General features: G+C 44.8%; 1 protein-coding gene across 1 annotated transcript in view; it reads left to right on the plus strand.

The window, feature by feature from the left end:
- ADGRG4 (adhesion G protein-coupled receptor G4) overlaps nucleotides 1–14,844 on the plus strand; it is a gene marked incomplete at its 5' end in the record, with an annotated part of 48,350 nt that overhangs the window by 30,825 nt on the left and 2,681 nt on the right. The window contains 3 exon segments of the mRNA XM_085008471.1: nucleotides 9,426–9,455; nucleotides 9,458–9,574; nucleotides 14,593–14,694. Coding sequence (XP_084864597.1) covers nucleotides 9,426–9,455; nucleotides 9,458–9,574; nucleotides 14,593–14,694 — 249 coding nt within the window.

A 14,844-nucleotide genomic window follows, 5' to 3' on the forward strand; every position in this document is an offset into this window, starting at 1 on the left:
TCCAAATCTTCATTCATTTACTCCTTGGAGGGAGACAGGGTATTTTTTTTAAGGTTTCAGGGGACCTTATGAAAATACAAGTATCTCGGAGAAGATACATATATAATCCTTAGTAGGCTAACACTTTGGTTGGTGTGGTATCCACAAGATGTGAAATGATACCACCTTTGCCATATGACCCCAAATCATCTCAAATATCAGTATATGATTAGTTATCATTTATAGAGCGCTAATTATATGTTGGCCATTGTGCTGTTTCATCTGTACAGATAAGTTAACAGAGAAGTTAAGTAACTTGCCCAAAGACACACAGCCTAATGGCTGAGCCAGGACTAAAACTTATGTCTGGCTGGCTTTTAAGTCTGGGCCCTTTTCCCTATTCCCTACTACCTCAGCCTTTGGCAGGCCATAGGCCACCAAGCTCAGAAAAGTTTGGAAGAGCAACATTTTAAAATTTATAGTTTAAAAAATTATAAAATTTAGAGACAGGGAAATGCATAAATTCTAAGCGTGCATTCTCTGATTTTTGACAAACATGTCCATCGCTGTAACTCAGACTCCTGTCAGGACAGAAAACTGGGAGAGTCAAGATGGCGGAGGAGCGAGAGGTCGCGCTCACCGTCTCCCACAAACGCATCAAAGAAACACATCTGCATGTAAAACGACTGGCAGGGAACATCTATGGAATGCTGGCAGAAGAACTTCGACCTTCAAAAAGGGCAAGAAACTCTTGATATAACTGGGTAGAACAAAAGAAAAAAGAGAGAAAAGGAATCAGGATGGGACTAGCATTCCTGAGATAGGGAGAAGGAGAAAAGAACCCACAGCCCGGGAAGCCATCTAACCAACCAGGAGATCAGCTGAAATGGAGCGACCTCAAAGTCGCCGAGAAAAGCGCAGCAGCTGCACTGAGGCGGGCAAAGCAGAGTGAGAGCCGCACAGACCCTCCGAAGCCCCAGCCGGGACACCACAGCCTGAGATGCTCGGCGGGGGCTGGGTGCTGAGACGCAGGCGCCAGAGGTCAGTTCTGGGGAGAGGATTGGGATGGCTGTGTGGGGACAGCCTGAGGGGCTCAGGAGCAGTGCGCCACGGGTTGGGGAGTGGAGAGGGAACCCGGGAGAAAGTCCGGCCCTCAGGAGAAGCAAGGTGCCATTGCTGGGGGGTACGGACGCCATAGGACTGGCCTGCCCGGATCTGCGCATGCCCCGGGCTCAGAGGGCGGGCGGCTCTGGCGCAGGCTGCAGGAACCGGGAAGCCACTTGCTCTGGGCTAGGGGAGACCGACCCGGCGCTTCTCGTGTGGGCTACAGGTGGCTGGGCACCTCTCATGTGTGGGCAAAGGGCGTTGGGGGGGCCGCGACGGTGGTACCTCTTCCGTGATCTACAGGTGGCGGCAGGTCATTTCAGAGGCCAGAGGGAGGCATGGCCTGCCACCACGGGGGGCCTGCAAGTGGGCTCCACCTGCGGCCCCAGTCACCTCAGGGGGTTGGCAAAAAAAAATGGGGCACTGCAACCTAGAACCACACATTGTTGCTCTCATTCCCCTGGGAATACACCCGCCGTGCTGCTGCCACTGCCAAACTCTCTGGGCAGCGCTCACATGCTTGATCACTGTCCCCTCCCAGGACCCTGCAACTAGGAGCAGCTGGTGCATTACCTTCTGAGTGGGCTAAGCTGAACGGGGTGCTTCTTGCATGGTCTGCAGGTGGTAGGGGCAAGCCACCTAGTTATCTCTGACTCCAGAGGTGGGTGTGGCCCATTGCCACTGGGGTCCCTGAGCAGGAACCACTTGCCCTCTGAATCACCTCAGAGGGCACCACAGAGGAGGGCATTGCGACAAAACACCACCTGTTGCTCTTGCATCCCTGGGAACACACCCACCCTGCTGCTGTTGCTGCCCAACACTCTGGGCAATGCCCAGATGCTTGATCACTGTACCTTCCCAGGACCCTGCAACTAGGAGCAGCTTGTGCAGCACCTCCTGTGGGGCCTAAGTGGGACGGGGTGCTTCTTGCATGGTCTGTAGGTGGCAGGGACAAGCCAACACAGTTATCTCTGACTCCAGAGGTGGGTGTAGCCTGCCACCACTAGGGGTCCATGAATAGGTACCACTTGGAGCCTCAATCACCTCAAGGGAAGGCATTGCAGTCGAACACTCCCTGTTGTTGCTCTCACTGCCCTGGGAACTCACACACCCTGCTGCTGCTGCTGATGCCAAATGCTCTGGGCACTTTGTAAATCTGCTCAAGGCTCATTACCACTTTCCAGAGCCCTGCAACTAGGAGTAGCTTGCGCCACCCTCCTTGCAGATCCTTGCTGCTGTTAAGAGCCCAGCAACCAGGCACTGACAACTAGCCCTACCCATTGCCTCCTTCTCCCTGGAAATATACTCAGCACCCTGGGGATATCAGTCTGCTCACACTGAAGTAAGAGACGGCAAATATCCAAACTCCCACACCAAAAATAAATAGTGACACCCCACAAAATACAAAGGGGTTCTCCTGCATAGAAGTAGCCCCCCCTAGACTATAGTTTGGCTTCCCTGAACTCGGAGAAAAAGAAAAACATAAGCAAGATGAAGAAGCTCAGGAACCATTCCCAGTTAAAAGAAGAGAATTCATATGAAGCAGCAAACAATGAAACAGACCTCTGCAGTCTGACAGACATTGAGTTCAAAAGGGAGATAGTGAAAATACTGAAGGAATTAAGGCTAAATATCAATGAATTAAGAGTGGAGATCAAAAGTAATCCAGATTACTTTAGTAAGGAACTGGAAAATATAAGGAGGAAGATAGAAAAATTAAAAATTAGAAAATTCATTTGCAGAGATGCAAACTGAGCTAAGGCCACTAAAGAGCAGAATGAATAATGTAGAGGAAAGAATTAGTGACTTGGAAGATAGAATAATGGAAATCACCCAATCAGGATAGCAGACAGAAAACCAAATGAAAAAACGCAAAAGCAATATAAGAGATCTGTGGGATGATATAAAGCAGGCCAATCTATGCATAATAGGAATTCCAGGAGGAGAAGAAAAAGAAAAGGGAATTGAAAATATATTTGAAGAAGTTATGTCTGAAAACTTTCCAAAGCTAAAGATAACTGATATTAAGATACAGGAAGCACAGAGGGCCCCAAACAAGTTGAACCCAAATAGGCCCACACCAAGACATATTATAATAAAAATGGCAAAAGTTAAAGAGAGGATTCTAAAGGCATCAAGAGAAAAACAAAGCTTTAATTATAAGGGAACCCCCATAAGGCTATCAGCTGATTTCTCTACAGAAACACTACAGGCTAGAAGGGAGTGGCAAGATATATTTAAAGTGCTGGAAAGAAAAAAATTTGCAACCTAGAATACTCTATCCAGCAAGGATATCATTTAAAATAGAAGGGGGAAAAATGTATACATGTATGTGTGACTGGGTCACCTTGCTGTACAGTAGAAAATTGACAGAGCACTGTAAACCAGCTATAATGGAAAAAATAAAAACCATTATTAAAAAAAAAAAAAGATGAGAACATGGAGTTCCTGTCGTGGCTCAGTGGTTAATGAACCCAACTAGTATCCATGAGGTTGGGGGTTTGATCCCTGGCCTCGCTCAGTGGGTTAAGGATCCAGTGTTGCCATGAGCTGTGGTATAAGTCGAAGACATGGCTTGGATCCCATGTTGCTGTGGCTGTGGTGTAGGCCAGCAGCTGTAGCTCTGATTGAACCCCTAGCCTGGAAACCTCCACATGCCGCGGGTGCAGCCCTAAAAAGACAAAAAAAAAAAAAAAAAAAAAAAAAAAAAGAGTTACGACATGAATGATAATTCTTCTAAATAGATACCCAAAGAGATTTGATCATGTGAATCCATACAGAAAAAACTTGTATGTGAATTTCATAGCAACATTGTTTATACAGCCATAAAGGAGAAACAATCCAAACGTCCACCAGCAGATGAATGGATAAATAAATGGTGGTATATTCATAAAAAGATATTGACTGGCCTATTCCCAGTCAATTCCTGCAACTACTGCCTCCACTGGCAACCACTGTTCTCCTTTTTTTTTTTTTTTTTTTTTTGTCTTTTTGCTATTTCTTGGGCCGCTCCCGCGGCATATGGAGGTTCCCAGGCTAGGGGTCTAATCTGAGCTGTGGCCACCAGCCTACGCCAGAGCCACAGCAACGCAGGATCCGAGCCGCATCTGCAACCTACACCACAGCTCACGGCAACGCCGGATCGATAACCCACTGAGCAAGGGCAGGGACCGAACCCGCAACCTCATGGTTCCTAGTTGGATTCGTTAACCACTGCGCCATGACGGGAACTCCTGTTCTCCTTTTTTTTTAATCATAGTTTTGCCTGTTCTAGAGCTTTATATAGATAGAACCATTTTTTATTATATGATTTTATTTATATGAGGTACTTGGAGTAATTTAAAAAAAAAAGAGGGAGTATAGTGATGGTTGCCAGAGCCTGGGGGGAGGGGAAAATAGGGAGTTATTGTTTAATGAATGGATGTAGAGTTTCAGTTTTACAAGATGGAAAATGTTATGTGGATGAAAGGTGATGATGGTTGCATGGCACTGTGAATGTGTTTAATACCACGGAACTGTGCATTTAAAAACAGTTACCATAGAGTTCCTGTGGTGGCACGTCAGATTAAGGACCTGACATTGTCTCTGTGAGGCTGCAGGTGTGATCCCTGGCCTTGCTCAGGGGTTAAGAATCCAGGGTTGGAGTTCCCATCGTGGCTCAGCAGAAACGAATCTGACTAGCATCCATGAGGTTGCAGGTTCGATCCCTGACATCTCTCAGTGGTTTAAGGATCCAGCGTTGCCGTGAGCTATGGTGTAGGTTTCAGAGACGGCTTGGATCTGGTGTGGCTGTGGCTGTGGTGTAGGCCAGCAGCTACAGCTCTGATTTGACCCCTAGCTTGGGAACCTCCATATGCTGTGGGTGCGGCCCTAAAAAGACAAAAAAAAAAAAAAAAAAAAAAAAAAAGAATCCAGGGTTACTGCAAGCTGGAATGTAGTTCGCAGATGCAGCTGGGATCTGACCTTGTCGTGGCTGTGGTGTAGGCTGGTGGCTGCAGTTCCAATTCAACCCCTAGCTGGGGAATTTCCGTATGCCACAGGTGTGGCATAAAAAATTTTTTTTTTAAGAAAATATTTTCTCTGTGGCTTACCTGTTCATTTCTTCTGTGGTGTCTTTTGATGAGCATAAGTTTTAATTTGATGAGGTATGATCTTTCGGGATTTTTCTTTTATGAATAACAATATGTGACTGTCTAAGAAATCTTTGCTTACCAGCAGGTCGTGAAGCTATTCTCCTGTACTTTCCTTTAAAAGTTCTATGGTTTTAATTTTTATGTTTAGGCCTATAATCCTAATGAATTGAATTGAATTTTGTGTATGGTGTGGTGTATGGTTTGGAGTTAATTTTGTTCCATTTAGATGTCCAGTTATTCTAGCATCATTTATTGAAGATTCTTTCCCACTGGCTTGCTTTGGGACCTTTGACAAAATATCAAATACTCATGCAAATTTAGGTCTCCTTCTGAGTATTCTATTCAGTTCTATGAATTTTTTTATAGATTCTTATGCTATTATCCTGCAGCCTTAAAGTCAAGTAGTAGGAGTCCTTCAGCTTTGTTCTTTCTCAGGATTGCTGTGGTTCCTCCAGGCTTTTTGCACGTCCATGTGAATTTTCAAATGTGCTTAGCAACTTGTACCAAAAACATTTTTTTTTTTGGCCCACAGTCACTGCATGCAGAGGTTCTTGGGCCAGGGTTCAAACTCACTCCACAGTAGTGACAAGAGCCATAGCAGTGACAACAGCAGATCTTAAACCCACTGAGCCACCAGGGCACTCCGATATTTTATAGTTTTAAGTGGAGAGGTATCGTGTCTTTTGTTAAGTTTATTCTTAAATATTGTACGTTTTTTGATGCTGCTGCAAATGGAATTGTTTTTAGATTTAATTGTACAATTATTTGCTGCAAGTATTTAACAATAAAATTGATATGCCATGTCTATCTATATTTATCATCTATGAATTTTGTAGTCTATGAACTGGCTAAACTCACCTATTAGTTGTAGTAGTTGTTTTAGAAATTCCTTAGGACTTTCTGTGTAATGACATCTGACAATAAAGACAGTTTAATGCCTTCCTTATATATTTTTTGCTCCTTTTATTCCTTCTTTGGCCTTATTTTGATATTAATACTTTCAATAGAATGGAGGCTAAAAGTGGTTAAAGTGGACATCCTTGTCTTATTCTTGCTCTCAGGAGAAGAGTGTTCACAATCTTAGCATCACTGTGATGTTAGCCATGTTTAGGTTTTTTTTTTTTTTTGTCTTTTGTCTTGTTGTTGTTATTGTTGCTATTTCTTGGGCCGCTCCCTCGGCATATGGAGGTTCCCAGGCTAGGGGTTGAATCGGAGCTGTAGCCACCGGCCTACGCCAGAGCCACAGCAACGCGGGATCCGAGCCGCATCTGCAACCTACACCACAGCTCACGGCAACGCCGGATCACTAACCCACTGAGCAAGGGCAGGGACCGAACCTGCAACCTCATGGTTCCTAGTTGGATTCGTTAACCACTGCGCCACGACGGGAACTCCCAAGGTTTTGTTTTGTTTTGAGATGCCCTTTATTTGATTGAGGAAGTTACCTTCTGTTCCTAGTTTGCTGAAAAAAATTTTACTGTGAATGGTTGTTGAATTTTGTTAAAAGAGTTTTCTGTATCTGTTGAAATAGTCATTTGGCTTTTCTCCTTTATCTTGTAATATGGTAAATTACATTGATTTTAAGATGGTAAGCCAATCTTGCATTCCTGGAGGAAACTCTACTGGTTATGATGTATTATTACTTTTTTTTTGTTTGTTTGTTTTGCTATTCTTGGGCCACTCCCTCGGCATATGGAGGTTCCCAGGCTAGGGGTCGAATCAGAGCTGTAGCCACTGGCCTACACCAGAGCCACAGCAACGCGGGATCCGAGCCGCATCTGCAACCTACACCACAGCTCACGGCAACGCCGGATCATTAACCCACTGAGCAAGGGCAGGGACCGAACCCACAACCTCATGGTTCCTAGTCGGATTCGTTAACCACTGCGCCACGACGGGAACTCCTATTATCACTTTTATATTGGTATTTTCAACTTGCTAACATTTTAACTATTTTCACACTTATGTTTATGAAGGATGTTGGCCTGAAAAATTTTTTTCTAATTTCTTTATTAGGCTTTAGATTAGGGTTTGGCCAACTTTGTAAAAGTGACTTGGGAAATGGTCTCTCTTCTATTTTCAGAAAGGAGTGTTGTTTCTTCATTAAATGCTTGATAGCATTCACTAGGAAATTTTCTGGGCCTGGAATTTCTTTATGGAAAATATTTTGATATCAAATCCAATTTATTTATGGATATAGAGCTATTCAAATGTTCTGATTCATCTTGTGACTGTTTTGGTTAGTTATATTTTTCTAAGAGTTTATTTCATGTGACATCGAGTTTGCTGGCAAAAGTTGTTCATAATATTCCCTTATTACTTCTTAATGCCTGTAAGATTTCTTTCTTTATTTTGGTTTTAGGGCCGCACCCCCAGCATCTGGAGGTTCCCAGGCTAGGGGATGAATCAGAGCTGCAGCTGGCAGCCTACACCACAGCCACAGCAACGTAGGATCCTAGCCGCACCTGTCACCTACACCACAGCTCATGGCAATGCCAGATCCTTAACCCACTGAGCAAGGCAAGAGATCAAATCCATGTCTTCATGGATACTAGTAGGGTTTATTACCACTCAGCCACGACAGGAACTCCCAATGCCTGTAAGATTTAAAAGAGTGGCAAAAAGACAAAAATAAATAAATAAATAAAAGAGTGGTCAGCAAACTTTTTCAGTAGAAGGCAGATAGCAAATATTTTAGACTTCGTAAGCCACAAATGGTCTCTGTCTGCGCACATTTTTTCTTTCCTTTTATTCTTTCCTTCCTTTCTTCCTTCCTCCCATTTTTCCTTCCTTCTTTCTTTTTCATACCCTGTAAAAAATGAAATGTAAAAGCCATTCTTAGCTCAAGGCATACAGAAACAGGCCTTTGGTAGGACATGGCCTGCTGACCAGTTTGTCAGTTTATATTCTATAGTAATAATCCAGCTTTCATTCTTGATAGTGATAATTTCTTTTCTTACTCTTTTTTCTTAATCAGTATAGCTAGGGTTTTTCAAATTTGTTCATCCTTTCCAAGAACCAACTTTTGGCTTTGTTAATTTTTTTGTTTGTTTTCTATTTTGTTGATATCTGCCTTTATCTTTATTATTTCCTTCCTTGTACTTACTTTGGGTTTATCTTGCTCTTCCTTATCTAGCTTCTTAAGGTGGATCCTTAGAACACTGATTTTAGACCTTTCTTCTTTTCTAATATAGTCATAAAAAGCTATAAATACCTTTCTAAACACCAATTTAGCCATAGTATGCAAATTTTTATATGTTGTATTTTCATGATCAGTCAAAATATTTCCTTTCTTCTTTGACCTATGGATTATCCAGAAGTATATTCTTTTGGGTTTTTTTTTTTGTTTTTTTTTGTTTGTTTGTTTGTTTTTTTTGGCCATGCTTGCAGTAGGTGGAAATTTCCGGGCCAGGGATTGAACCCTCGACATAGCAGCAACCCAAGCTGCTACAGTGACAATGTCAGGTCCTTAACCTACTGTGCCACATGATAACTCCAGGAGTTTCTTCTTTTTTTTTTTTTTTTTTTTTTTTGTCTTTTTAGGGCTGTACCCGCAGCATATGGAGGTTCCCAGGCTAGGGGTTGAATCGGAGCTATAGCCACTGGCCTACACCACAGCCACAGCAATGTGGGATCCAAGCCGTGTCTGCGACCTACACCAGGCCAGGGATGGAACCCACATCCTCATGGATACTGGCTGGGTTCGGTTGCCACAAGGGGAACTCCCCTGGCTCACTTTTTAACAAAAGCATTGCTCAGTAAATATTGAGACAAGTCCCTAAGGCTATTGTTTGGTGTGGGTTTTTTTGTTTGTTTGTTTGTTTTTCTGTTTTTCCCATCACAACTGTATGGGAGAAGGAGGCCTACTGTTGAAGGCTGGCCTTTCTTTCTGAGAATCCTGGCAAATCACCTTATGTGCCATTCCTCTTTCCACCACTATGAATACCCAGGTGGAAGCAGATTAAAGAGAGAAACTCGAGGACAGCCTGAGGAAGGAAAAGGTGGTAGGTGTGCGTCTGGGTCTTTGAGCCCCGGGTCGCATCTCCGTCTGTGAGCTGATGGCGCATGCGTGGGTGTGTCCGTGTGAAAAGGGCCTCGGAGGTGGTGGCGTTGGTTCCCACCGTTCAGCCCCGCCCCTGAGACGGGGACTGGGCGGGGGGGACGACTTCCGGCTGATGGATGATGACTCCACTGGCCGTTTCCTGGCAGATTTTCCCAGGTGACGTCCTTCTGGGGGGCGGGGGTTGGCCTCCATATATTTACTTAAATCTCTGAGAGAGACAATTCCTCTTCGCAACTCACATACCATCTTGTTTAATTAATTCATTCATTTTTTTGGCCCGACTTCATTCTTTTAGGTAAGTTCTTGCCTCTGGTAACTGTCATGAACTGACACACGCTGACTCACTGTAATTAGGAACTCTTGCTATTTTCACGATGGACTGTTTATTTTAGAATATGCTCTCTGATTTATTCCACAAGTCTCTCAGCACAACCCCTGACCCTCCACAGGAATCAGTGTCTGCTCTACTGGCGTTCTACAGTTTCTCATTTTCACAGCTTCTCAGCTTTGGAAGGGACCTTGAGGATTATCTGGTGACCAAACAGAGGCCTCAAGATGTTTCAAAACCCGAAAAGAACAGCGAGTTCTCCTGATGAAATGCTGTTTCGGCTTGTCAGCACTTCCCTCCCAAATCTCCCCGGGCTCCTCAAAGCCAGCATGCCCTTCTCTCGGGCCAATTTATCTGAAGCTGAGCGGTGTCCAGCAGGACATTTGCCTGCAGACATTGTTGCTCGTTCCCACCGCCTCAACGCGACCTTCTCTGAGGACCCCCATCCCCACCTGTTATGCAAACAGGGAGGCAGTACGTCGCGGTGCTTAATTGCATGGACTCTGAAGCCGGATGCTGAATTTAAAGCTGGCCTTGCCACTGTCTACCTGGGTGGACCTGTGGGGAGATTCCTCAACCCTCTCTGCCTTAGTTTCCCCCTATGTAAAACAGGAGAGTGGTGGTGCTTCGCTGGGCTGTGGAAGGAGTTAATACATATGAAATGTTTAGAATATTGCCTCGCACATAAGAAACACCATGTAAATGTTTGCATTGATTTTATTATCGGCCTATCTTGGGTCCCTGCCTAACAGAAAGCCCATTTCACCAGCCTGTTCTGTTCCGCCTAGCTATTGGAAGGATAGCGATCAGAGTTTGCATGATTTTTTTTTTTTTTTTTTTTTTTTTTTTTTTTGTCTTTTTGCTATTTCTTGGGCCGCTTCCGCGGCATATGGAGATTCCCAGGCTAGGGGTCCAATCGGAGCTGTAGCCGCCGGCCTACGCCAGAGCCACAGCAACGCGGGATCTGAGCCGCGTCTGCAACCTACACCACAGTTCACGGCAACGCCGGATCGTTAACCCACTGAGCAAGGCCAGGGACCGAACCCGCAACCTCATGGTTCCTAGTTGGATTCGTTAACCACTGAGCCACGACGGGAACTCCGAGCATGATGTTCTTGATGATGATCGCGAGTATTTATACTTCATATCTCATCTACTTGCAAGAAGCCAAGACTCAAAAAGTGCTGCGGTCTGAATGTTTGTGTCCCCCCCCCCCAAAATTCATGTGTTGAAATCCTGACCCCCAAGGTGATGGTATTAGCAAGTGGGTCTTTTGAGAGGTGATTAGGTCATGAGCTTGGGGTCGTCATGAGTGGAATCAATGCCCTTATGAAAGAGACCCAGAGAGCTCCCTCGCCCCTTCCACCATGTGCAGACACACTGAGAAGGTGCCGACTATGAACCAGAAAGCAGGCCTTCACTAGAACCCAACCACATAGGCACCTTGATCTTGGATTTCCAGCCTCCAGAACCATGAGAAACAAATTTCTGTTGTTTTTAAGCCACCTAATCAGTACTTTCCTATAGCAACCCTAAGTGACCAAGACAAAGAAGTTAAGTAATTTGGCCCAAGGTCACACAGCTAGGAAGTGGCATAACTAGGAATCAAACCCAGGCTGTCTGACTTCAAGTATTTGAGGGGCTCATACATTTATGCCCAGTTGTGCTTGCATTTTCTAAAGAGACTATCCAAAGAAATGAATTTCTAATGGCCAAATGTTCAGGGTTATTTTGGGGGAGGTTGTACTGGGCTAGTTTAAACATACCACATACCCATACCTCATACCTACTCAAATATAACACATCGTCTCCAGCTATGTCGATAGGATGTTCTGTTCTGGAATTCTCTAGCTGCTCCCCTCTCTATCTAAATTCTAATTGTTCCTGTGGTCTTAGCTCAAATCCCATCCAGGAAGTTTGCCTGGAGTTCATGAACCCCTGCTTTCCTCCTCACCCCCTGTTTGTGTTCTCGTCTTATACATTTGCCTTGTCACTAGATTGGTTTTCCCAAGGAGGTTGTGGCATATGTCATGGCTCAGGCATGTTTTATTTTCATGGCACTTCGCACAGGGCTAGGAATCCAACGTGTTTTCAGTAACTATGTATTTATTAGACTTTTTAATGGAAAAAATTAGGCTGGACCCAGGAAAAGTCAGTTAATGAACCAATATTTTAATAAAAATTAAGAATGTGGTCCATAGCACTCAGACTCTTTTGGTAAGCTTATAATTTCTCAAATGTTTTATCTCAGATGCCGTTATTTTGGTCTAGTTTCTCTCCTTTCTTCAGAGGGCTGTGCTTGTTGCATAGAATAAAAGATAAACTTGTTTTGCATAGATTTCACACCTAATAAGTCATTTTTATTCACTAGCACCTTCCACTGAAAGAGATTAAAGATCTTTGCCAAAATTAGCCTTCAGACGTCATAGTGCCAGATGAAGAAGGATTAGAACTAGCCTACCATCAATTTCAGAACCGGAAGGGTCCTTATAACTCACTGTGTCCCATCTCCTCATTTTACCAATGACAATATTGAGACCCAGAGAGGGGAAGGGATCTGCTGGAGGTGACAATGCATTCATTTATTCACCCAGCTATTTATTCAGTTAGCAAATATTTATTGAATTCCTACTATGTGTCTTGTGTGGTGCTGGATGGGCAGGGATGTTCTCACATGGAAGGGGTGACCCCAAGGCTGGCATGTGGGCTACTGGTTGTTGGGGAGCGAGCATTTAACAAGAGATGCTGCCATTTAACTACATTTCCGCTCTCCCTGAGTTCTGAGCCTTACAGCCTTGCTTTCACTCTGCTTTTTCTAACATCTTTTGATCAAACTCTTTAAAATTTTTTTTTCATTAATGTATAGTTGATTTACAATGTTCCTTCAATTTCTGTTGTACAGCAAAGTGACCTGGTCATACATATATGTACATTCTTTTTTTTTTTTTTTTTCATTCTAACCCAAGAGATTGCACGCAGTCCCCTGTGCTGTAGGGCAGGACCTCATTGGCTTATCCATTGCAAATGTGACAGTTTATATCTACTCACCTCAAACTCCCAGTCCATCCCATTCCCTCCCCCCCTCCCTCCTGGCCGCCACAAGTCTGCTCTCCATGTCCGGGATCTGTTTCTGATCAAAATCTTAACTGTCATTACAATATACCACCTTTAAGATCCTTGATAAGACACCACTCTTGGAAAACATGTACCTCCTCTTCCACCCCTCCACTACAGGGCAGTCCTCAGGGAGAGGGACAAAGCAGGAGGCAAGGACACATAGCCCAGGGGCTCTGGAAGCACAGGCAGGGCACCTACCCCATCTGGGAGATTAGGAAAGGCCTACTGTAGGAGAGGTGTCAGCTGAGACCTAGGTGGAGTGCCAGTCAGAAGATGAAAAAGCGTGAGGAGCAGGGGGGAGGGAGGAGTGTTTCGGGCAGAGGGAACCATTTCTGTAAAGTTTCAGAAGTGAAATAGATCCAACTTGAGCCTAGAGTCAGAGGTGGGGAGAGTGAGCAAGGGTTTCTTTAGTTCCTTTCCCTGCACGGCCACCATTTTGTTGGTCAGGGAAATAAAGCCGGAGAGCAGGGTAACTCAGTCTTGGGTCGCTGTGTGTTTCTCCTCCTCTGGCCTTTTCACTACAGAAAACTGCATCTCTTACACAATGTCAGGAGGGCTGTTAGGTATCATTTGGTCCACCTTCCTTTGTGTCACCAGTGTCCTGGAAAGGAGAAGGAACTTTCCAGAAAGAGGGCTTGGGCTAGGCCTTGGTCTTTTGGCATCAGCCTGGGTCGTTTCCACCAGGTCTTGTTGCCGACCCTCCTCTGCCTCAGACCACCGCAGGGAAATTCCTCTAGGAAGGGAGCACTGAACCACCAGGCTGGCTTTGGAGCAACAGAGCTGGTGAGCAACAGGAAGTGAGTAGCTTCCTAGGAGAGCCCCAGGCTGTGTTCACAGCTCCTCAGTTCTCAGTGGCCGCAGGGCTCCGAGATATGAGGGCTTGGCATCTTCTAAAAGTGGCCCTGTGGGCTCCTCAAGGGCCGTCATTCTCGCGCCACTTCTCTAGACTTTCTTGTCAAGTCCTCGGTGGATGAGCTTCCTCTCCCTCCTGTCTCTTCAGGTGTGTCTCACCTCCTAGAGCCTTGGCCTTGCACTTTGGCCCTGTTAATTAGCAAGCTGTGCCTCTCAATGGCTATATTCTAGTTCGTTTCCTTGAACCCAGTGTTTCTGAATCATCCCTGCCCTATGATTCACCAGCTGTGTGACTTCGTCCAAGTTTTTGAGCCTCTCCAAGCCTGGGTTTATCTGAAAAATGCCTATATTGTTTCAGTGACGACTGAAGACAGTGTGACAGTGTTTCCACATACAGGATAACACTTAACGAAGTAACTGGCTCACCGTGGGTACAAGATAAAATACCTGCTGTGTGCTAGGCCAGGTGGGGGACACCAGGACACCGGATGCCTGTGCTCTGGCCTCAGAGTTCACGGTGGCCAGGGAGGACAGCTTGGCTAAGCTGGATGTTAATCAGACTGCTTCCATGTCCGGCGAGGATGGACCAGGAAGAGACTTATAACCAACCCATGATGGGTTTACGTTCCTTGTAAGGAAGGACTCCCTCTAAGTAAGTAAGGAGGAGTGAGGGTTAGAATTGAGATGAGCTGTGAAATATCAAGGTCCAGAGACTTATCAAAGTAGGCACTAGTTTCACTTTGTTGCTAGTGCAGCCCTGAGCGGCGGGTGCAAAAGCCATGCTTGTTGGAGAGATATATGGAGGGATTAATGAACTGGTCTGTCTGGGTATAATTTAGTCCTGATGCGAAGACAGGAAATGAGCTAAATTCCCTCTAAAAATTCCTTCGTAGCTTGCGATTTTATTTTCCACCTTTCTGTACCTAATGCTGTGTGGTACTTCAAAATTCTAGACTGATTATTAATGTGCAAGATATTGGAAATTTAGGGCCTGAACTCCTCTACCTTATATGCAGACAAAAAATGTCGCTAAAGCATTGACCACATATGTTGTGAGTGCCAGCATTTCGGATACGTCCCTTCAAGACTTGGCAGACCTAGTGGTCATTTATTACCCTGTAGCATATGGAAGGAATCTGGGTAACATATCCATTTTCATTTCAGAATAAAAAAGTCTCAGAACCCCTCCCCGATTGCTCCATTAAAAACAATTGGCTAGTTAACAGATGTGACTCTAAGACTTAACGCAGATCGCCCACTCCAGGTAG

This window comes from Sus scrofa, chromosome X, assembly GCF_054392235.1.
Source record: "Sus scrofa isolate SSC_HxYL_T2T_F1_AM1 chromosome X, Sscrofa_HxYL_maternal_Yorkshire_Landrace_v2.0, whole genome shotgun sequence".
NCBI lineage: Eukaryota > Metazoa > Chordata > Mammalia > Artiodactyla > Suidae > Sus > Sus scrofa.